Consider the following 22,653-nt stretch of genomic DNA (forward strand, 5'->3'; position numbering starts at 1 on the left):
AGGGTCACGTGGGAGAGGGATGAAGAATGATTTAAATAATATTATCCACTGAATTTGAGTGATTAATAAAGAGAATGTTATCCAGCAATATGAAACGTTGATTTTAATGATGTGTTAAGCCTGAGTTCAATTTATTTGGTAAATTTAGTGGAGGTTATAGATGTGAGGTGATTTGTTTAGATGTATTTTATAAAGTGTAAACTGGTAAATTATATAATGGTATAAATAAGCGGGCAGCACACAGACCACATACATATTTTTACATTCAATTGCACCTCGTGTATGCGGCATGCCGCTCTATCGGTGGGTTTAGGATTTCCAATTCAAAACTGAATTGTTACCAGAAAATTTATTTTGTTCAAGCGCAGGATATGCTGCAAAATCCGATAGCAACATAGCACAATACCAAGACGCTATAAAGACTTACTTTAGTATACTCCTTCAGTCCAAAAAGATTATAAAGCTCACTTTTCCAGACTTGAATGAACTCAAGTTTGACAAGTAATAAGTCATTTGATTAAATCACATAATAAATTTTGGTAGTAAACTTGTTTATATAGATATGTAAATAATATTTCTATAGATCTAGTAAAACTTATGATTGATTGACAACTGAAAAAACAAGATTATCTTTCTTTTTGAGACAGTGGAAGCAACTATTAGACAAGTCAAGTTTAACAGTACAGTACACGTGAATACTTCGCCCTCAAGTCCTCAACCCACACAACCAACAAATACGTGTAGTACTCATCAGATCTATACAACGATAAACACTCACCTGAAAAAGGACAGAAGGTGAGCACAGATACCCTGCTCAACTAACAGTTGATGCAGTCTATCTCTTCAACACTGCTGTGCATGAAGTAACCCACACAAACTGCAACCAATACTATTACCGGGATCAATAGCCTCAGCACAAGCCACAGCGTGGAACCCTTGCTACCATCGGCAGTGAAGAATCTCCTAAGCATTTCCGCCAGTGGCCATAAGAGCTCACGCTTCTTGTTTACTGCCTGACTCATTTGGCCCTTGAACCAGCAACAACACCAAATTTACAGTTAGACCAATGGCCATCAAGGTATCACACAAGGCAAGGTGGGGCGAGGGTCAGAGGGAACTTACATTATCTTCCGTGTCTTCAAGCTTGCTCAACTTGGAAATCATGTTGCCATATAATTTGGCATCCCTTCTTTTGTACTCCTTGACCTTCTCCTTTAGCCTCTTGTACCCCATCTTCACATCCCTGATGAAGAGAATGAGTTATATCTTACTTGTATCAGCACGCAGGTTAAAGTTTCTGCATAAAAACACATATCGCAAAAGACTGAGGTGCGATTGCATGTTTGATTGATATCAACTGTTGATTTCCCTGATTGCATTGAAAATATGATATGTAACAGAATTAGCTGGCAAATTATTCTCAGAGGATTTTCATTAAGCCAACTTCAGTACTACATATTACCATGTCTGGGGTGTGGGATCTGTAATTTAATCAAGTAAGCAGTACCAACAAAGCATTACCTGTTGTCAGGATCTATTTCTAGAGCTTTCTTGATATCTGCCTCTGCCAAATCAAGATCAACAAGATGCATGTGTGCCTGTGCCCTTCTGTACAAGGCCTTCACGTTTGTGTTGTCAGATTCCAGGACCTAAATACCAATACTTATTGTAACCACAGTTTTTTTCTTATTATAATTCCCAAGTTATTTCACTTTACTCAGAGTATAGTACCTCGGTACACAGTTCCTTTGCTTCCTTGTAATCATTAAGTCTTAGTTTACATGCGGCATTGTTGAGCTTGCAGCTTATCTGAAGTGGTTTCGATAGCTGCTTCTCTTCTTCAGTGAAGGAGCTATCGTACTCGACAAAGCTCAAAGCCTGAGAAAGAGCAAAACAATCTTAAATACCTTTTTTAGCATAATGCAAAGAAGGTGCAAAAGGTTCTTTAAGCCCAGTGCTCTAAATTTTGACCTTTTCATATCTCTTAGAAGCCCTGGCATACTTGCCAATTTTAAACCACACATTCCCTTCTTCTTTCTTCTTAGCAGCTGCTTCAATCTTCTCAGCAACGTTCTTCAAGTCCCATGAATCTTTCTCCTGCATGAAATATCAGGTAGGATCTTAATTTCATTTTCATCACCGATCAATACACCATACAAGCTCTGGCGTTGCATATTTACCTTATCAAATGAGACAAGCTCCATTTCGTAGTAAACATATGAGTTTGGTGGAACTGTAGCCAGATCTTTAGTTGTTTCATTAGTTCCAAAGGCATGATGTGGAGGAATAGTGACCAAGGATACTTCTCCTTTCTTCATGCTGAGTACTGCTTTGTCAAGCCCTTCAATCACTTGATCCTCATCAGTCTTGAACTCAAATGGCTCCTCACCATCATGACCTTTCTTGACAAACAAGGTACCATCCTCCAACTTCCCAATAAGTTTCACTGGAAAGCAAAAACATTAATAATTTGTCCAACAAATAAAAAAGAACAGAACATTACCACAAATTCAGTTACGAGATTATGTGAAAGGGACAATTCATCATAAGTTATCATGTACCTCGGACAACTGCACAATCATTGGGACAATCATAGCCTTCGCCCTCCTTAAGGATCTTCTTAAGGATCTTTTTGTCACTGCCTAACTCAGTGACTGTCCTCCAGGACACCACTTGAAGATCAATGTGCAATGTCGCGTTAGGAGGCACAGAAGCTTCTTCTCCAGATGCCTGTCTACCTTTCACACCAAAGCCATCTGTTCATCATAAATGACACATGTTAGATATGCATCTACTCACACGGTGTACTGACTCCATTATTAACATACTGCTAACTCACATTGTGGCATGACAGTGAGGTGGGCCTTCTCGTTTTTCTTCATAGTCTTGACAGCCTTTGATATGGCAGGGCAGAATACGCCTGGAAGAAACACAACATTCTTGCATAAGAAACTGACTTTTAAAAGTTAGAACTACAGTGCAATTGCTAAAAAAATGGCCAACATACCATCTCTCACAGTGAACTCAACACCATCAGATTTCGATACAACTGTTCCATCCTCAAGCCTTGCTTCATACTTAACTGTGCAAAATATCCAGATAGCCTTTAAAAATTTTGGTCACTGAAACAGCAACGTGGAATCGAACAACAGAGTAGAATATGGTACAGTACCAACAACTTCATCAGGATCTCTGGGGTTCTCCCACTTATCGCCCTTGGCTACTACCTTTTTTAAGATGCCTCCATCCTTGGAAATGTCCTTGATACACACCCATGACAGAAGCTCAACATCAAATTGCAGTGTGGCATTTGGAGGGATGACTGGTGGTGAGCCATCTTCACCATATGCAAGCTCTGGTGGGATGGTGAACACAGCATTTTCGCCTTTTTTCATGGTCTTGATGCCCAAATCCCATCCCTTTATAACTTGTCCTATAGGGAGTAACAATATCGTTTACTTCAGAATCATGCACCATTTCACCATAGTGTATACTTTAAGCAAGTTTAATTATTCTACATAAGGAGAACACTCATGTGCTTCGTAGTAGTAAAGTAGTAGGATCAAAACAATACACCATAGTTGTTAAAGCGGCAAAGCGAGGTAAGGCAACCAAACCCCTTTTTACCTTTTAAGCGATAAGGCGTAAGGCGAGGCGACGCCTTAGTAATATACAAAAATAGGCAATAAAAATTGAATATATAGGAATATAGTCTCAAATAGATAGGGATAATAGTATTATAGTAGCAAATAGGAGTACAAGTTCAACATAAATCAACATAAGAGACTAGTCCAACTGATGTAATAGATAGTAGTAGATAACACCCTCATTTCTCAATAGCCATCATCAAACTCATCATGTAATGTAGGAGGATTCTCTTCATCATCTTCCACCTCGTTCGCCTCATCACTATCACTCACATTCATATCCAGATTTAGAGAACTGAAACTGCGATAACTAACTAAGAACACTGGCAGTTAACTGAAACTGAGTTAATTGAAACAGAGAGACAGCAGAGGGGGAGAGAACAGAGAAAGCAGAGAGGGGAAATAACAAAGAGAGCAGAGAGGGAAGGGAAGATAACACACTGGGGGAGAGCAGAGAGGGAAGAGAGCACACTAAGGGAAGACAGACATCCAAGGCGTCCGCAAAGCGTCGCTAAGGCAACACTCAAGGCGCTAAGGCGACGCCTTATTGTCTAAGGCAGACACCTTAGTCACGAACGCAAGGCGAGGTGGATGCCTTGCTCCTAAAGCTCACCTTACCGCTTAAGCGACGCCTTAACAACTATGCAATACACACTAACCAGAATGCTCTGTGTGCAGTGCAATTGACAGAACATACAGCACAAACCCTCCAGTCACTTTCAATTTCAATGTGCAAACAAAACCTAAAACAATGTACTTCTTCTACTCCCATGAAAGATAGTTAATTTTGACTTAAAAACAGGATGTTGGGATATGGATCAATTAGACGTACAGGAACTAAAACTTGTCCAGAAAATAATGCAACTCTAGCACAATACCAAATTAAAGTATGTAGACTTCTACTTGCAGGTTTTAATCCGTACCGGCTTCTACTGTTTCTACAGTGTTTTGTCTTTATGGATTGCAGCAGCAGCAGTCCAAACAACTGGCTTTAATCCAAAGCGAACAGCCCAGTCTCGATCACTCAAAGTCCCAAACACTCACAAAAACTTTAACGCGAACACTGAATGAACACAATGAGTTTTGGTGCTGCCAAAATACACCACTACCTTTCTCTATTCTATTGATCTGCTTAAATACACAATTAAATATGCTCATAGCCACAAATCATGATGCCAATCTCAATCAATTAGCTAAAAAAGGAAACTAACCAATCAACAATCAACTAGCTAAGAAATGAAACTAATTAATCAACAATCAATTAGCTAAGATAGGAAACTAACCAATCAGATAAGAAAGAAACAAGAAACTGAGCTTGATTATACAACAATCTGTCTCTAAGCGTATCTCAGTTTATTTGACCTTGACGATGTCAATCTTGCCACGGATTTCAGTGAACCATGCACGCCCAAATGACTTCATCAGATCAGAATGTTCTCTAGCTATTCTTTAGTGCTCTCATGATCCATGTAGATCTTCTCGTTCTCCACACATTCACAAACAAAATGGAATTTCGTGTCGATGTGTTTACTTTGGGCAAGAAGCAGTGTTCTTGTTGAGTGCAATTGTGGACTGATTGTTCATCTTTAGCAACGGCGGCTGGACTTGACATCGGTGATGTCCCCCATCAGCCGCACAAGCAACACAACCTCGCATGCTCCAGTCGCACCCACCATATGCTCCGTGTTGAAGACCAAGTCCTCTGGTCCGTTAGTCTTAGCTAGTTTATAGGATCAGATTAGCTCTTGTAACTGAAGTCCCTATTCTTGTGCCTGAGCACAGTCCTCATGTATATGTAACACTCCTTCACTGAATATGAGAAGTACTCTCAGCCATACTGTTTCTCTACATGGTATCGGAGGGCTCCTGATCCAATTCTCCTCTCTTCCGCTGCATCTTCTCTCCTCCAACTGCTTCCTGCCGTGTTCCTCTCGGATCCATGGCGTCTCCCAACTCCACCTCTGCATCCGACGCCACCAATCCATTCGCCGGTCCCGACCCTCCTCCCGCCACCACAGTCGCCATGATTGGCATCAAGGCTCACGTCCCTGACACCCTTGACATGGAGGCTGCTAACTTCCGTTCCTGGCGCACTCTATTCGAACTCACCTTCCAGAAATTTGGTCTCATGGATCATGTCGACGGATCTCTCGACGCTGTCCTCATGCAGGACGACTTCGAGTGGAGACAAATCGATGCGTGCATCGTGTCGTGGCTCTACACCACTGTGTCCAAGAGCATCATGGACACTGTGTACCAGCCGCGGAGCTCTGCTCACCGCGTCTAGACAGCGATCTCTAGCCTCTTCCTCGACAACAGTTTTCACCGAGTTGTCTTCGCCCAACAAGAATTTCATAGCATCTATCAGGGGGATATGTCCATTGCTGAGTACACTAGGCGTCTCAAGGAGCTTGCGGATACTCTGTACGACGTTGGCGCGGCGGTCACTGATCATGCGCTCGTCATCAACACCCTGCGTGGCCTCAATGAAGAATATCACGGCACTGTCAGTATTTTCAACAATAGTAACAACCCCCCTTCCTTCCTTGTTGTTCGCTCCTTCCTTATCCAGGAAGAACGACGCATCAAAAATCGCCGCAAGCTGGCAGCCAACACAGCCCTACTTGCTGGTCACTCCACCGGCGCTTCTGCTCCTCGTCCATCTGGGACAAGCTCCTCTACAGCTCCGACTGGTGGGGGCGATCGCCGCAAAAAGCGCAAGCCCGCTGATGGCCGCGTTCGTCCTCTTGCTTCGGTCGATGCCCTCACGCCGTCGTATGGGCCACGACCATGGACGTCCACTTATAATCCGTGGACGAGCGTCGTTCAGGCCTGGCCACTGTCCCAGTGGCGTCCTACATCGCCAGGCGTTCTCGGCTCCCGGCCTCCTGCACCAACACAGGCTATGTTGGCGACCAATGCCTCCAGTTCGTCTTCGCCATCACTGCCTCCAGAACTGCATCACGCCATGAACAATTTATCTCTGAACAACCCTTCGGGTACAGGCGGTGGTCATTGGTTCCTTGACACGGGTGCCACCTCCCACATGGCAAACAACACTGGTATATCCTCCTCTCATTTCATCCCTACGCAGTCTTCTCAAATTTTGGTTGGCAATGGTGCTCCTCTGCAGGTGGAGTCCATCGGACAGACCACTGTACCCACCATGTTCTCGCCTCTTCATAACATTCTTATTGCTCCTCATTTGATCAAAAACCTCATTTCAGTTCGCTCTCCTACGCATCCCATGATTACGAGTGGGTGTGCTAGCATCACTCGCCCCAATCCGCGATATTCTCTAGCTACAACTGCTCCGTCCCCTCCGCCTACCTCTGTTCGCATGGCCCTCCGTGACACAGTCTGGAATCAGGCCATGCAGGACGAATTTGATGCTCTGATAGCCAATGGCACCTGGACATTGGTTCCTCGACCACCAGACGCTCATGTTGTCACTGGCAAATGGCTATTCAAAAATAAACTTCATTCTGATGGTACATTAGAACGCAGAAAAGCTCGCTGGGTAGTTCGGGGGTTTACTCAGAGAGCAGGAGTGGACTTTCATCAGACCTTTTCTCCGGTCATCAAGCCAACCTCAATACGCACTGTTCTAAAACTTGTAGCAGTTCGTCAGTGGCCAGTCCATCAACTCGACGTGAAAAACGCCTTTCTTCATGGTGTTCTTCGTGAGCGCGTCTACTGTCACCAACCTAGTGGTTTTGTTGATCCGGATCACCCAGCTCATGTTTGTAAACTTGTGAAGTCCATTTATGGCCTTAAACAAGCGTCGCGTGCATGGTTTGAACGTCTGGGCGCTTATCTTCGGCACCTGGGCTTCACTTCAACTCGGTCGGATGTCTCTCTGTTTGTATATCGTCAAGGTGGAGATACAACTTATATACTTGTTTATGTTGATGACATATTACTCACTGCCTCAACGGATAGACTGTTGCACCATATTATTGGCCACCTGCAGTCTGAATTCGCAATCAAAGATCTCGGTAATATCCACTTCTTCCTGGGCGTTCAGATTAAACGTGATCATTCAGGATTCTTCCTCACACAAGGACAGTATGCTGAAGATGTCCTCGAGCGAGCCGGAATGGTGAACTGTAAACCGGTTTCTACGCCGGCCGAGATCAAGCCAAAGGTGTCTGCGCTGGATGGTGAACTCTTCGATGATCCAACGTTCTACCGCAGTATAGCAGGTGCGCTCCAGTATCTGACACTAACATGACTTCATGTGGCATATGCTGTGAATCAAGCCTGCCTGTTTATGCACTCCCCTCGTGATGGTCACTGGAGTATGATTAAACGCATCCTTCGCTACCTGCGAGGAACACTGAAGAAAGGGATTCATATCTCGACGCTTGATTCCAGTCAGCTCATCGCATACTCCGATGCTGATTGGGCAGAGTGTCCCGATACCCGTCGCTCGACATCTGGTTATTGTGTATTCATGGGCGACACCCTTCTCTCTTGGTCCTCTAAACGTCAACACACCGTTTCCCGATCGAGTGCAGATGCAGAGTATCGTGGCATGGCCAATGCAGCGTCTGAATGTGGTTGGCTTCAGAATCTCCTTCAGGAACTTGATGTTCGCATTGATAAGGCCACAATTGTGTACTGTGACAACGTCTCGGCGGTTTACCTATCTGAAAACCTGGTCCATCATCGACGAACCAAGCATGTTGAATTAGACATTCACTTCGTCCGAGAGAGAGTGGCTGCTGGTGACTTGCGTGTCATACAGGTTCCAACAACTCAGCAATATGCAGACATAATGACGAAGGGGCTTCCAACTTCGACCTTCACAGAATTCAGAACTGTTAGAATACCCGTTTAGGGTTTGGGGTTGTTCCCTATGTAATTACTGTCTCGCCCCTCTGTAATGGGCCTGGCCCAGTACTCAAGTCTATTAATACACCACCCAACCCCTGTTAGGGTTAGGGTTTACTATTCCAATATGGTATCAGAGGAAGAAAGAGCGGGAGGCATTGTTGTCGAACTCGCGGCCATTGTCGCACTGCAGGGCACGGACCGGGCGCCGGAACTGGGTGGATACCCAGGCGAAAAAGTGAGTGAGGGTGGTAAACGTGTCGGACTTCAGCCGAAGGGGGAAAGTCCAAAGGAAATGGGAATAATCATCCAGAATGACCAGGTAGTATTTGTAGCCGGAGAGGCTAAGGACAGGAGATGTCCAGAGATCACAGTGGACAAGATCAAAGGCCTGAACAGCCCTGGACGTGGAAGTAGAAAAAGGAAGACGGGAGTGACGGCCGAGCTGACAAGCATGACAGAGGCGCTCAGAAGAGCCCCGAGTATATGATTTTTCTGCTACAACTGATGGGGCGTGCTGAAGACCAAGTCCTCTGGTCCGTTAGTCTTAGCTAGTTTATAGGATCAGATTAGCTCTTGTAACTGAAGTCCCTATTCTTGTGCATGAGCACAGTCCTCATGTATATGTAACACTCCTTCACTAAATATGAGAAGTACTCTCGACCATAGTGTTTCGCTACACTCTGCTTCACAAGTTGAGAGGGCTACCTTCTGTTTCTGAGATTGCCAAGACAATGGAATCCTGAAACAAGATAACGTCGCTGGTGCTTCTCTCATCGATGTCTCCCATAAGTCGTTGTTCGTGTACTCGATCAACGTGTAGCTCGTCAGCTTAATGTCGGTGTTGTAGTGCTTGGGGTAGACAAGTTCGTAGTCGATTGTGCCAACAATGTAGTGCAGGATGTGCTTGTCATGGTCCCTCCATGAATCGGCTCACAAAACAACTGCAAACGTAATGTTTGGTTGTTATGAACCAAATAGCACAAACTCTCTAACATAATTTTGTACATTGTCGCATCGACCTCCGATGTTTAGCTCTTCATCGAGAGCTTTGGTCAGACCTATATTGGCACGTGGCATGGGTTATAGGTCCCCATGCCAACTTCTCCAACATCTTACGGGCGTACGCCACTTGCCCCAACGTGGAGTCGCGCCCTTGCTTGACATCTAGCCCGATAGGGATGAAAACGGGACTAGGTACCCGAGCCGGGTACCGGATACATGTACCAAAATCATCTGAATTTTCAAATATGAATACATATTTTTTTGTCGGGACGGATACGAGTCGTACCCGGATATTGAACTCCCGGATACGGGTAGGAAACGGAGTCATTGTTACCTGGTAACTACCCGTAAACCTTAGGTCGGGTACCCGGCTGGCAGTGCAGTTGACCCGAATGGTCGGTGTGATGTTCGCTATGTGATGCAGCTGTGTAGGTAGGGATGTAATCGGATCGAAGACGGGCGGATATCACTGAAACCATATTTGTTTTTATATTTTTATTCGGATTCGAATTCGAATACGGTAGCTTCGGATACGAATACGAATGTTCTCGGATACAAATACGGATAGTTGCGTGTCGAATACGAAACTAGTCGAACACGGATATTGTCAGTAACGAATTTTTTGTCAAATACCGTGTAAGACATCATTCCACACATATCATGGTTGTAATCATTTATCCACTCCTCGAGTCGAAACATTTTTTAGCATTATATGTGTACATATGTCGCGTTTTTGTAAAAATTCATGAATTTTTAGGCCATGTGCTTATTATTAGTTTATTTTGCATAAAATCATCAAAATGCAAATAAGTTACCAAGACTAATAAACATTCTATAAGAATATAACCTTAATTCTCCACATGAAAATGATAAAGTGAAGTATTGCTTTGTTGAAACTTAGATATTTAGAGTGATTTCAGGTGTAATTCATGCAACAAGTGAAAATGAAATGAAAGAAACACTAGCATATTGTGGATTTTATGGTCCAAATATTTCTGAGGCTATTTACGTATTATTAATTTCTTTCTACAAAAAATCAACAAAATGCACACAGCTATCCGGATAAGATATCTGGATATCCGAGAAGATATCCGGATATTCGATACCCGACGGGTATTAGACATATTGTTCGAATTCGATATCCGAACATAATATATGTATTCGTATCCGTTATCCGAAAAAAAGTCCGGATATCCGAAAATTCCATCCGAACCAGTGTTCACCATCTTTGACTCCGGATCCGGACGGATATTTTCCGAACCATATTACATCCCTATGTGCAAGTGCTCTTGTCGTCTTGTGCCTTGCGACTTGTTGGCTCAATGGCCCATTACCATTAGCCCAAAACATCTAGGATTAGTTGTTTGCCCATTTAGGAATTAGGCAGGCATGAGGCGTAACTCCTTCGCGTCTGGCATCTCCCAGTCTCGGCCACACCAGCCATTGCCTTCTTGATCGACTCTACCAAGCTGAAAGCACACACCTAGGATAGGAAGATTCTTTTCTTGGTTATAATCATCACTTCATCAGCGAGCTTGCATGCTGAGGATGGATGTAGGTATAGGTCTACATAATCAATCAACAAGAACTGATGATTAAGGGCATAGAAACCCATTCAACTCCGAGTACAGATTGATGTGCATACCTTGCTGAAGTGGACACGGTATTATGTCGTCCTTTTCTTTTGTTGGCACGTATATTTGTACTTAATTAAAAGTCATCGATAAAAGATAAAGATATTAAAAAGGTTACTTCTGCACTTCTACGTAGTTGTATTTAGGGTTGGACGAAATAATCACGGCTCGTCAGCTCACTTAGTTCATTGCTTATTTTATTTGTTTGTTGGATGGTTGTGAAATTAATATTATCGGGGCGAACTACCCGACAAATATCTGTTATCTACCCGAGTAATATTCGATATTCGTTCTTACCCGCCCGAATTATTACTCGGTCCCGTCCTGTATCTGTCCTGAATTTGAACTACTCGTAATCGGTCTCGTATCTGAGATAAATACATTAGGGTACGATACGGGGTGACCCTGTAAGCCTGTATCCGTCCCGTTTTCACTCCTATAGCCCGATATAGAAGAACAAGAGGCCAAGGTCGCTCGTCCAAAACAGACGATCCATTTGCTCCTTGAACACTTCGATGTCTGTCGGTCTTGCTCCAGTGATTATCACGTCATCGACATAGACCCCGACCACCACACGCGACACTGAGGCACCCTTTGTCGAGTTTGCGTAGATTGTTTTCTAGCTTCGTGTTCCATATCTGCGGTGTCTGGTGAAGCCCTACAACACCTTCAGTCGTAGGACCTAACAACCAATCGTGTGTGGCGCGGTAGTCAACAGTGTGTGTCATGCACTCGCCACCACGGCCAGTGCAGAGCATGTCCATCTTTCGCCCTACCTCTACCTCAGTGCGTGTCTAGAGTTGGATGATGACCGCCGCAACTTGGTCCTTTGACGCTAATAGCATAAGCCACATGAAGTGACTCTTGTCGTCGATGACGAGGAGGAACAACTTCTTCCCTCCAGATGTATCCAGGGTGAACGGACCACACAAGTCCTCATGCACCAGGTCAAGCAGATGAGGCGCAAGGTACTTTTTGACCATAGGGAACGCTACTTCCCAGCCAAACAGATCTCGCATACTTGGTCAAAATGGTCAATCGGTGGTAGTATGCACACCAATGTTTACAAGTCGGGCGACCAGCTGGCAGTTGGTCGAGTGAGAGGGGCGACCAGGCGACTAATCGCGATTAGGGCGACGATTGGTCGACCTAATCGGTCTTGGTCGACCTCTAGTCGTCCGTTAGTTGTCCTATAGATTTAAGGACATATGTATATGTATATAACTATATATTAACTATATAAACACTGTATTTCTACAATAATATAGGCATAATTAGTAGCAGACTAGCAGTAATTCAGTAAAAGTGTAAAACTGAATCCATCCAAAGTCCAAAGTCCAAACTGAAAGTAATATTAGCATAATTACTTGCAGTAATTCAGTAAAAAGTATTGTATTACCTGTTGGCTGCTACCTAGAGCAGATCAGCATCCAAACAAAATGCATCAGCAGCAGCACCATCTTCGTCCATGTATCCAGTTGCTTCTTGGGTTTGTTGTTGTTCTGCTTGTGCTGCAGCAACACCATCTTCTTGATCATCACTATCCTCTTCTCCAATATCTTGAGCTGCTGTATTTCTAGAATGCTTCCTTGTCCTAACATATGTTCGTTGAGGCTGAGAAGACGAACCAGCACCTGCAGGCTGCAGCAGCTATTCTTGGCAAGTTTCTGCCTCGAAGAGCCTGAGTTGCTCCTAATGCCTCATCCACAGCATGTCATATGTTGTTGTCACCATCATCTTCATTTTCTTCAACCCATTCATTTTCCCACATGAACTCTTCAAGCATCAGTGGGTTGCGTCTTTTTCCTTTGGATCCCAGCTCCCTTAGTGTTTGAAACCTATTTTCCATCTTCCTGTTGTAACTGGCATAGACCAATTTATTAAGCCTCTGGTGTTCTAGTCGGTTCCTCTTTTTTGTTTGGATCTGAAAATGCACAATTGCAAGACATCATTTTCAGCAAATAAAGGGCTGACCCATCATAATCTGCCAGCTTCTTGAATTGACGACATTCAATGGAATCTTGTTCTCATATAGAAAATCAACTACATGGTCGTCAACAATTTGCTTTGCTTCTGTTCCTTTCTTTGTGCAATGCTCAAGAGTGATCTGAGAAGTTTTATTTTTATGTCTCTCTGCTACAACTTCCTCTGGAGTCTTGCAAAGCATGGCACTCACTGATTTGCTTGCCTTCTGTGTATTTGGTTTTATAGGAGCTGCTACAACAAATGAAGACATGGAAGCTTGAGCAATTTGCTTTTTTGCTTGCTTGGTTTTTGTCCCAGAACTTGGTAGGGGACATACATCAATCTGCTCCCCTTCCTCTTCACCTTCATCACCATCAGCAGTAATCATAACCCTCATGTTCCTTCTCAGATAGGTGTGCATCTCCTTTGAAACCACTTCTGGTACTCTAGCACACTTCATGGTGTCACCAAACCCACCGGCTAGATGCTGCTTAAACCTCTTGATTCCAGATGGCACAATCTTCTTACAGAAGACACACTGAACAAAATCCTTCTTTGTTGTGTCTGGCCACCACCCAAACTGCCATCCTGGGTCTTGTGACCTTGCCTTTCTCTTGGGGTCATTTGCTTGTGCACTAAGCTCAGGAGGGAGTGCTGCAATTGCCTTTTCAGCAAGGGTTTTACAATCTGCAGCAGCTGATAAAGCAGACGCAAGACCAGTGCTATCTGCATTTGAGGCCACATGAGGAACAAAAGCACTTTGACTTGCACTGCCGACCATATTTGACTCAAGGAATAAGACCTCAACGTTATTAGCACGTCCACAGCCACCATTAAAATTTGAACAGACAACACAAACACACAAACAGAGATACATGGTTACTATTGGGTATTGGGCTACTGCCTACTGGGAGATACCAGATGACTGCTATCTTCCGGGCGTTGCAGAGGTAATAGAGGGAAAGGGAAGGGAGACTAGGAGATAATCAGAGAAGGGAGAGCAAGTGCTACCTTCATATGACGAGCTCATCTTCAATTCTTGACTAGCTGACAGACGCCGGAGCACTGGACGCCGCTGGACGGCTGGAGCACTTGGAGGCTGGAACAGAGACGTCGACAGAAACCAGAGAGGACAGAGGAGAGGAGTAGGGTTTCTGGCGGCTGGGAAGGGTTCTAGCGGGTTTCTGGCGGCTGGGAGGGGTCCTGGCGGCTGGGAGGGTTTTTGGAGGGGCAGGCTACTGTAGATGGGCCAAAAACCAGAGTGAAGCCCAGTACCAAAACTGCAACGACCAAAAACGACCAGGAAGTGTTCGACCAGACAACTAATCGCCCAGGTCGACGACTAGTCAGACGACTAGAAACCCTAATCACGTCGTCCTCCTAATCGCCCTTTTCCAGGCGACCAGCCCGACTAATCGTGATTAATCGCGATTAGTCGGACGACTTGTAAACATTGCACACCAAGCCACCCTATTGAACACAGGATGTCTAAACCTGATATGCCATTGTCAGGCCACCTCTGAGCTCTGGGTGGTGAGGCACACAGGCTGAGTGATGTCAATATTGAGGACACACAGGCAGCTCGTCCAACACCCACCTTGGCCAGCAACCATTGGTGTTGGTCCTAGATCCTAAGAATGTAATTCTCGATCAAGACCTTGTGGTCGTACTCGTCAAGTTGACCTAGGCTACGATGTTCACTGTCAGTCAGGGAATGAAGTAGACGACAATGAGCTCCTGGTGCTCGCCACTTGAAGAGGACTGTGTCATAGCCCTTGATGGCGACAATGGAGTCATCACCAAACGGAACAATCCCGTGGACATCGGTGTCGAGCTAGGAGAAGGCCATGCGCTCCCCCGTCATGTGGTTCATCATGCCGGTGTCGAGGATTTAGCATGTGCTCCCACCACCCCCTTTTCCCCAAGCTAGACGAACAGACAGTTCTCATCAAGGTGGATCTCCGGGGTTAGGGTTAGCATTGCCTTCACAGGAGGCAGCCTGGTGCCACTAGCGAACGCTAGAGCCACAAGCACCACAAGCTTCGGCTCCTCAACGAACGCCCACTATGTGCTGCCTCCACCCTCAATCTAAACGAGAGTCCATCTCTAGCTCCTTGCGACACGAGATCCACCAATGATAATGGATTTAGGGAAAACAGTTGCATCAACACCCCCTTGCTCACTTCTATTTGGGTCACGATGGAGGCAAGGCCTAGCTTCAACATCCCTTCAGTGGGCTCCTCCCAAACATAGGCTGCATGTGCCTACTCATCCCTCATCGGCAATAAACTGCTTTCCCTTTCTATTATCGTCGGTGTTCTGTGGCCTCGAGCCACCACCGTCTTTGTTGCACCCACTAGGCCACCACCTTGTCAATGACTCATGCTTGATGTTGTCCGACTGCCACCCAAGCTTCCACTACCAAAGAGTTGGATCCACGAGAACACGCGCCACCAAATCATCCTCAGTGAGGTTTAGGCCAGTTCAGGCTTCGCCACCATAGTTGGCACTGAGATCGTACTATTCCTCCTCCGCCTTGAGCCTCCCGGTCAACTCCACATATAATTTATTGAGATAGAGAAGGGTTTCGATCGCCATCACGATCTACGAGTACCTTGGTGGAGTGGCCTATAGGAATTCGCGCACGATCTTCAGCTCTTGGTACCCAACGTTGAGGACATCTGGTTGGTTGACCAAGTTGGTAATGCACATGCCAAAATCTTCAACAGAATCATCGTCTTTGAAACTGAGCGAGTCAAACTCACGCATAGCATGTTCACCTTCGCTTGGCAAATTCAATCCACACTGAGGTGTGTTTTCTTGAGCGTCCCACGTGATATTGGTGATTGCCTTGCTCGCAACCGCCCCTTGCATCTTCGAAGGTACCCTGAGGGTGATGGTCTTCAGAGCATGGCAATCGTCAGTGTAGTCAGTGGTGCCAACGTTCACCATCGTCCACATGCCTCAAACCTACAGCTTCGACTTCATGACCGGAGCACATGAATAGTAGTTGATCTTGGTCAGCAATGGATATTGCTTGCTGCCGCCACTCTCCCTAGCGACCCGATGGATCCACCGGGTCGTGGTTGCCATTTCCAGAGCCACTCCCCATCTCCTGATGACGGCGCAGTGGCGAGATAGTCCGTCCGCGCTACATGACTGCAAGCATGGCGCCGACAACGATAATGGCTCTTGTACCGATTCTAAACTTATACTCGTCGACGTGTCTTGCCGGAGGCGAAGAAGATGATCCTTGGATTACCCAAACGCTCACAAAAACTCAACATGAACACTAGATGAACACACTGAGTTGGTGCTGCCAAAATACATTGCTACATTTCTGCATTTTGTTGATCTGCTTAAATACACAATTACAAAGGCTCACAACCACAAATCATAACGCCAATCTCAATCAATTAGCTAAGAAAGAAAAGTAACCAAATAGCAATCAATTAGCTAAGAATGAAAACTAACCAATTAGCAATCAATTAGCTAAGACAGGAAACTAACCAATTAGCTAAGAAGCAAACAGGAATAGAGCTAGATTATGCAACATAGCTTCTCAAGTTGGACCAATTATATGTAAAAAGTATAAATAGTTATGAAATCAAATAAGTAACATTAGATTTATCATGAGATATATTTTAATATAATATTTATTTGGTATAAAAAACATTAATATTTCTACCTATATATTTGGTCAAACATTGAACATTTTAACCGAGAATGGACCCAGAACTGCATTCTATGGAAAAAGTTAATAACTATCATTGAATATCACAGATCACCTAATGGCTCATCCTAATTCTCCCTACATTTATATTTCGCCGCAGAGTACATTGGCCGTTTATGTGGGTAAAAAAGGAATACAAAATCGTGCAAACACAATCAGTTTCAAACCCATTGTCCTGGTGACTCAGTAATCAAAGTAAAGTACGGAGATTGAAATACCTAGTAAGATGTAGAACTACATTGTCAAGGTGCTAGCAGCCAACTTAAAGAATCTAGTAAGATCACAAAACTCCTCTATTGGATTTGTATACAGTATGGAGACAAGCAGCAAATATGCACATCCGCTGCACGTAAGCCAATCCTGATACCTCCTCTGTCATTAGTCGTTGGAAGTCAAGAATGTTCGCCAGACTCAGTACTAAATGCTAATTCTAATATACTGTACATGAGGGATTAGCAATGTAGTTGACCAATTTTCTATAAAGAAAAACAAATTTCACAAGATCAGCAGGATTCTGATACCGAATCTAGATGACTTAAATTTCATCCTAGTTCCAAAAGTGGTGGTGTAAATGTGTAATGCCAGAGCAGTGTGATGATACCTTGGCCCAGCGTGAACTTGAACGGGGAGTCGCGGTCCCTGGTGGAGTCGAACATGGTGCCGTCTATCAACGTCCCCGTGTAGTGAACTGCGCCGTCGAAATCAATACATGAGCAAGCGTTTCGCAATCGAACCCACATTTTCGTCTCGTCTCACCAGAAATTCAGAATCGGAACACACGCCGGAGAGGCGAATCTCAATAACTCACCTTCGACTTCGTCGCCGGCGCCGGGGCGGTCACATCCCTCGCCCTCCTTCACCAGCTTTTTCTTCAGCCCTTCCTTCCCGATCTCTCTCTCCTCTCCCACCTTCAACTCCGCGGGAGGATCGTCCCCTGCCCCTGCTCCGGCGCCGGCGTGCAGGTCCTTCATGGCATCGTCGTCGTCCTCGCCGCCTAGGCCGTAGCCCCCCATCCCCATGGGACCTCCGAGGCCGTAGCCCCCCATCCCCATGGGGCCACCGAGGCCGTAGCCTCCCATCCCCATCCCCATCATTCCCATGGGGTCGTACCCGCCAGCCGCCGGGAAGTCGTAGTCGTCTTCCATGGCCTAAGGAAATGGAAGCTTCTAGAAGGGAGGAGTGCAGGTGGCTTCTCGAGCTGGGCGAGCCGGGGGCGTGGACCGCGTGCGCCTTTCGAGTTTCGATTCCCGAGATCGATGCGGCGGCGGTGCCTTGGAATTATAGCTTGCGAGAGTGCGCGAGTGAGACTGGAGAGTATGTGTTTCCGGTCTCCGGAACGTCGTGTTCTAGAGAGTTCTTGCGAAGGGATGAAGGTGGCTAGTGAACAAATTTACAGCTTGTTCGCTGCGGCTTGCTGCGGCTGCAATCCGGCTGCGGCTGCGGCTTCTACAGTATTTTTCTCTCTATGGATTGCAGCTGCAGCAGTCCAAACAGCTGCAACAGTGTCGGCTTGTAGCCAGCCGAACACGCCCTTAATATTTTAAAATATAATATTTTAAAATAGTTATTTTCTATATAACAAATGCGGATCCAAAGTTCGCTCCTTGAAGCTCCACGCCAGCCTCTTTTTTTACGACTGTTCGATTCTAATCTAACGACAACAAACTGTAGCGGACCAGCAGGTTCTAGAACCCTCCTCACGGCTCGCGCCACACCTCGGTCCGCCCCGTGCGCTCCCGGCCATTCCCAGACACCGATGAGGAGGACTTCGCCCTCCTCCGCCTCCAATGCCGGCACTGTGTCCACCTCCTCCCTCGCGCTTCTTCAACGCCACCCACCACTTTGTGGACCTTTCCACCGCACCCTACTCCATGACCAGTCCCGCCTCTTACTCTTGCCTCGCGCTTCTTCGACGCCAAGTACCAATAGAAGAAGCAAGAGGTGCCCTTCCCTCCGTCACCCACGACGTCGACGCCGACAATGTCGGCGAACCCCCCCCCCCCCCCCCACGTCCTCATCGAGATACAGAGATCTATCGGCTGCTCGAGCATTCTAGACGCCACATGACGACACCGATTGGCGGTGGGAAAAAGAAGACGGAGGCCACTTCACCGTCGTCGTGACGAGGAGACGTTGTTAAACTCGATGAACGCGACGGTGGGTATGCCCCCCTCCACCGCCTCCCTTCCCGCGCGCTGCCTTTGTCTTCGTCTCGCCTGTTCCCATTCCCACATGTATGAATGCCTTCAATCGTGCTTCCTCATATTAGAATTTGTTGTGCGTTTGGGTTAATTCCTTGTCTTCTTCTTCGTGCGCGCACGCCGCCGAGCGGCATGCCGGTGGCGCGCAGCGCACGAAGAAGAAGACAAGGAATTAACCCAAACGCACAACAAATTCTAATATGAGGAAGCACGATTGAAGGCATTCATACATGTGGGAATGGGAACAGGCGAGACGAAGACAAAGGCAGCGCGCGGGAAGGGAGGCGGTGGAGGGGGGCATACCCACCGTCGCGTTCATCGAGTTTAACAACGTCTCCTCGTCACGACGACGGTGAAGTGGCCTCCGTCTTCTTTTTCCCACCGCCAATCGGTGTCGTCATGTGGGTGGCGCGCAGCGCGCAGGTGTGTTGCGGACAATGAACGAGGCGTGGGCGTGATGGAGCCGTGCGACATGCGTTGCAAAAGGAAGCACTACGGGAGGCCGGGACGGGGGACGTGCGCCGGTGCGCGGGAGCCAGACTGCACCTCTACAGGAGTGGAGAGTTAGGACCTCATAGTTGTGTGCGGGACTCTTTTTGAGGCGCCGTCGCACACCAGCTTGGGTGCTTCCATCGGATTCATATCGTCGCTGGACTCGCTTCCCTGACTTACAAGCTGTCATGGTAATCAACGCCCGCGCATCTGTCCTGGCCACGCTTACTTTGTTCCCCTCTCTAAGATGACATCTTTGGCACTTCAGAACGCGCAGAGCTTCAGAGGTTAGATCCCCTCTGTTGTCCAGCCTTTCCTGTCCTAGAATTACATCATCGACGAATTCAAGCCACCCAGATCAGGGAACTCCGAAGCAGGTCTGCAGGTGCGTCCTCACTCCCCTCTACGTTCCTGATTTCATGTCACTGTTACATCCTAACAAATTTTTATTGAGCTTGTTGTTGGATTGATTTGATTAGCTCCTTGAAGATGGTCATGGTGCCAATATTGCGAGCCTCCGGACCATAGCCGGAGAAGTATTGTGCTAGGCAGGGCAGTGGGACATGAGCAGGACTACAGGTCTGTGCTGGTGCTTCATTCTTTATTTCTTTAATCTTTTATGGTTCAGTGACTTAAATTATTTATTCGCATTAAAGATAAAGAATAAAAACCCTAGAACATTAAGGTAATTCTTTTTCCAACAATAACTCTTTTAGACTATGAGACATTAACTTGACTGCTCGTGCCTTTTGTGAATCCTGAATTCGCAAGTCAAGACCACAACGCCCTATCATTTGTTATTTCACCAGTTCCCCACAAAGTTAGTTCTTATCCTATTTAATTTTTTTACTATTTATAATTTATACTCATGTATTCTTCTAAAGTATTGATGTGGTATGCGAATAATAAAACTCCAACTCCACAAAATATGTTTGGTAGTATGTGCTTACTGTTATGACACTTTCCTTTCAAAAAAAATAAATTAAAGATGCATGTAAGATATTGATTATGGATGTCCATTGTCATAGCACGCTATATAACTTGAATGTGTATTGATCATAATCAGGTCATGCACTGATCAGTGCTACTAAACAGAGATATTGTATACCACTTTTAGATCTTACAGAAACAGACTTAACAACTATCTTCTGGTTGTTTGGATTATCGACATCTCAAGCAGATGATGTAGTAACTTAGCTAGCAGAAAAGAAAAAAAATCAGGTAAGTTCTTTACTGAAAGAATAGTTTTGATTAGTTTTTTCCAGTAGAAATTCTTTTCTGCTGAGATATGTGTGTATATGTTTATGCTTTGTCTTAACTTTTTATTGAAAAAGGTAGTTCGACTGTAAATGGTCAAGTAAATCAAGTGAAATAGCTTCTTTATGAAAATGTAATTCTCGGAGAGTAAATCTCCGGCCGGGTGGCGGAATGCACCCGCCCTAAATCCTAAGATGAGGAGGGGCCTAAGCGTTTTGCTTGTCTGCTAAGCGATGAACGAACACAAAAACACACAAAGGTTTAGAGTGGTTCGGACCGCCGAAGCGTAATACCCTACTCCATTGTGTGATGTATTGAGCTTGAGAGCTTGTATGAACTTGTATATCAAATTTGATATTGATCTTTTCTTAGGTTATCAATCACATTCAAATAATGTCCTATTTGGATCTTTGGAATTGAATTACATTTTAATAATAATAATTTAGACAAAGATCAATTAAGTTAATATGGTTTTATGAGAAATAATTTTATATACTATTATTAGTAATATATGAGAGATATTTATGTGCTACATTTTTAATATAGAGGAATAAGCCGAAGAGCGTCTTATAAATTACAGAGTAGAAACATATTCCGCTGATACATCAAATTATTTCTCATACTCCACCACATGAGCTTGAAATAAGCTTATATCTGCCTTTTTGGAAAATGGTGGAATGTCAAATTCCAAGCTAAATATACTACTTTATTTCCTACAAAATGAATTGATCCAAACGACCTCTAAGAATATATTTTTTATAAATTGTTTTATGCATTATTTTCTCCCTACACTAAAAAGGTGAAAAAATGAATATGTATATGAACTTTATATATCACTTAAAAAGATATATGATAAATTTGAAATTTATCGTTTATAAATCTTTACAATCATATTGACAAAAATAAGAACACGAAATTGTATTACAGATTCTATATTCTATTTATTTGTAATTAAAGAAAAAAGACAAATCGAATAAGTATCTGTTTTCGACAGTTTTAATCCTTACTTGTGATCGGAGACTGTACCAGAATTTGAATTTCGGTTAAACTTCGGTCTCCAACCCATCCTCTTTCTATACGCTCTCCTCCACTCCACTGACCCCCACTCTTTTCCAAACCCATCCACTCGCCAAAGTTTCGTCCGGTCACCACTTTTGCAAGAAACCTTATGTATTTCTTAGAAATCATCAAACCACAATTTCGTCGTCGTGTGTCACACACGAAGCACGCAGATCTGTTTTTCTCTCATGTCATCACGGGCACTATAAAATATCTGTTTAGATAATTGTCTTACGTCTTTTACAAGAAACCCCTCGCATTTCTTTGAAATCACCCCACGGTTCTGTCATCGTGATGGATCTAGAATTTTACTATATGGCATGACATCTAAATTTTTCATATATATCGGATCAAACCATTTGATATTTCAATAATAGTTTAAAATTTTAAACATTATTTAATATAGATAAACTAAATTACACAGTAAATATACTAAATTTGAAAACTAAGTTCAAAATATAAATAATAAGTTTCAGATTTGGAAATAAGTTCGAATATTCACAAATTGTGGTATAAGCCGACGAAAAGTCATACTGATAGTTTATTAAAAAATGTAGGCATGAAAGAAAGATTCATCTAACTTTTTAACTAAGACCTTATAAAAGACATAATCAATATCTTGATTATGTTCAACACAATATCTACTGATTAAATAAATTATACTTGCATAGATTAAATCTTTGGCAGTCTAGTCTCCAGCAACATCTCGCGGGTCACGTCTGTCAAAGAATTCAACACAACGAGCCTTGAACTGTCGATTTTTGTGACCGTGTCATCCGTCCACTAGATCATTCTAAGATTTCATCAGATAGACCATAATATCA

At 44.5% G+C, this 22,653-nt stretch overlaps 1 protein-coding gene across 1 annotated transcript; it reads right to left on the bottom strand.

Annotated features, from left to right (window-relative positions):
- Nucleotides 1-539: 539 nt before the first annotated feature.
- Nucleotides 540-18,174, bottom strand: LOC100285117 (uncharacterized). The gene is made up of 12 exons (NM_001158012.2): nt 17,629-18,174; nt 17,422-17,508; nt 3,173-3,433; nt 3,008-3,082; nt 2,840-2,920; nt 2,562-2,756; nt 2,181-2,446; nt 1,972-2,097; nt 1,732-1,878; nt 1,522-1,649; nt 1,123-1,243; nt 540-1,028 (listed from the first exon to the last, which is right to left on the bottom strand). Exons 1-12 carry the CDS (start codon nt 17,963-17,965, stop codon nt 819-821), a joined length of 2,034 nt encoding a protein of 677 aa, NP_001151484.2. The 5' UTR covers nt 17,966-18,174; the 3' UTR covers nt 540-818.
- Nucleotides 18,175-22,653: the final 4,479 nt, after the last annotated feature.

This window comes from Zea mays, chromosome 5 (genome assembly GCF_902167145.1).
Source record: "Zea mays cultivar B73 chromosome 5, Zm-B73-REFERENCE-NAM-5.0, whole genome shotgun sequence".
NCBI lineage: Eukaryota > Viridiplantae > Streptophyta > Magnoliopsida > Poales > Poaceae > Zea > Zea mays.

Coding starts and splice junctions, on each gene's coding strand:
- LOC100285117 (NM_001158012.2), bottom strand. CDS start 17,965: ATGGAAGACGACTACGACTTCCCGGCGGCTGGCGGGTACGACCCCATG. Junction 2,921..3,007: donor TGAGTTCACTGTGAGAGATG/GTATGTTGGCCA, acceptor TGTTTCTTCCAG/GCGTATTCTGCCCTGCCATA. Junction 2,447..2,561: donor TGATTGTGCAGTTGTCCGAG/GTACATGATAAC, acceptor TTTGCTTTCCAG/TGAAACTTATTGGGAAGTTG.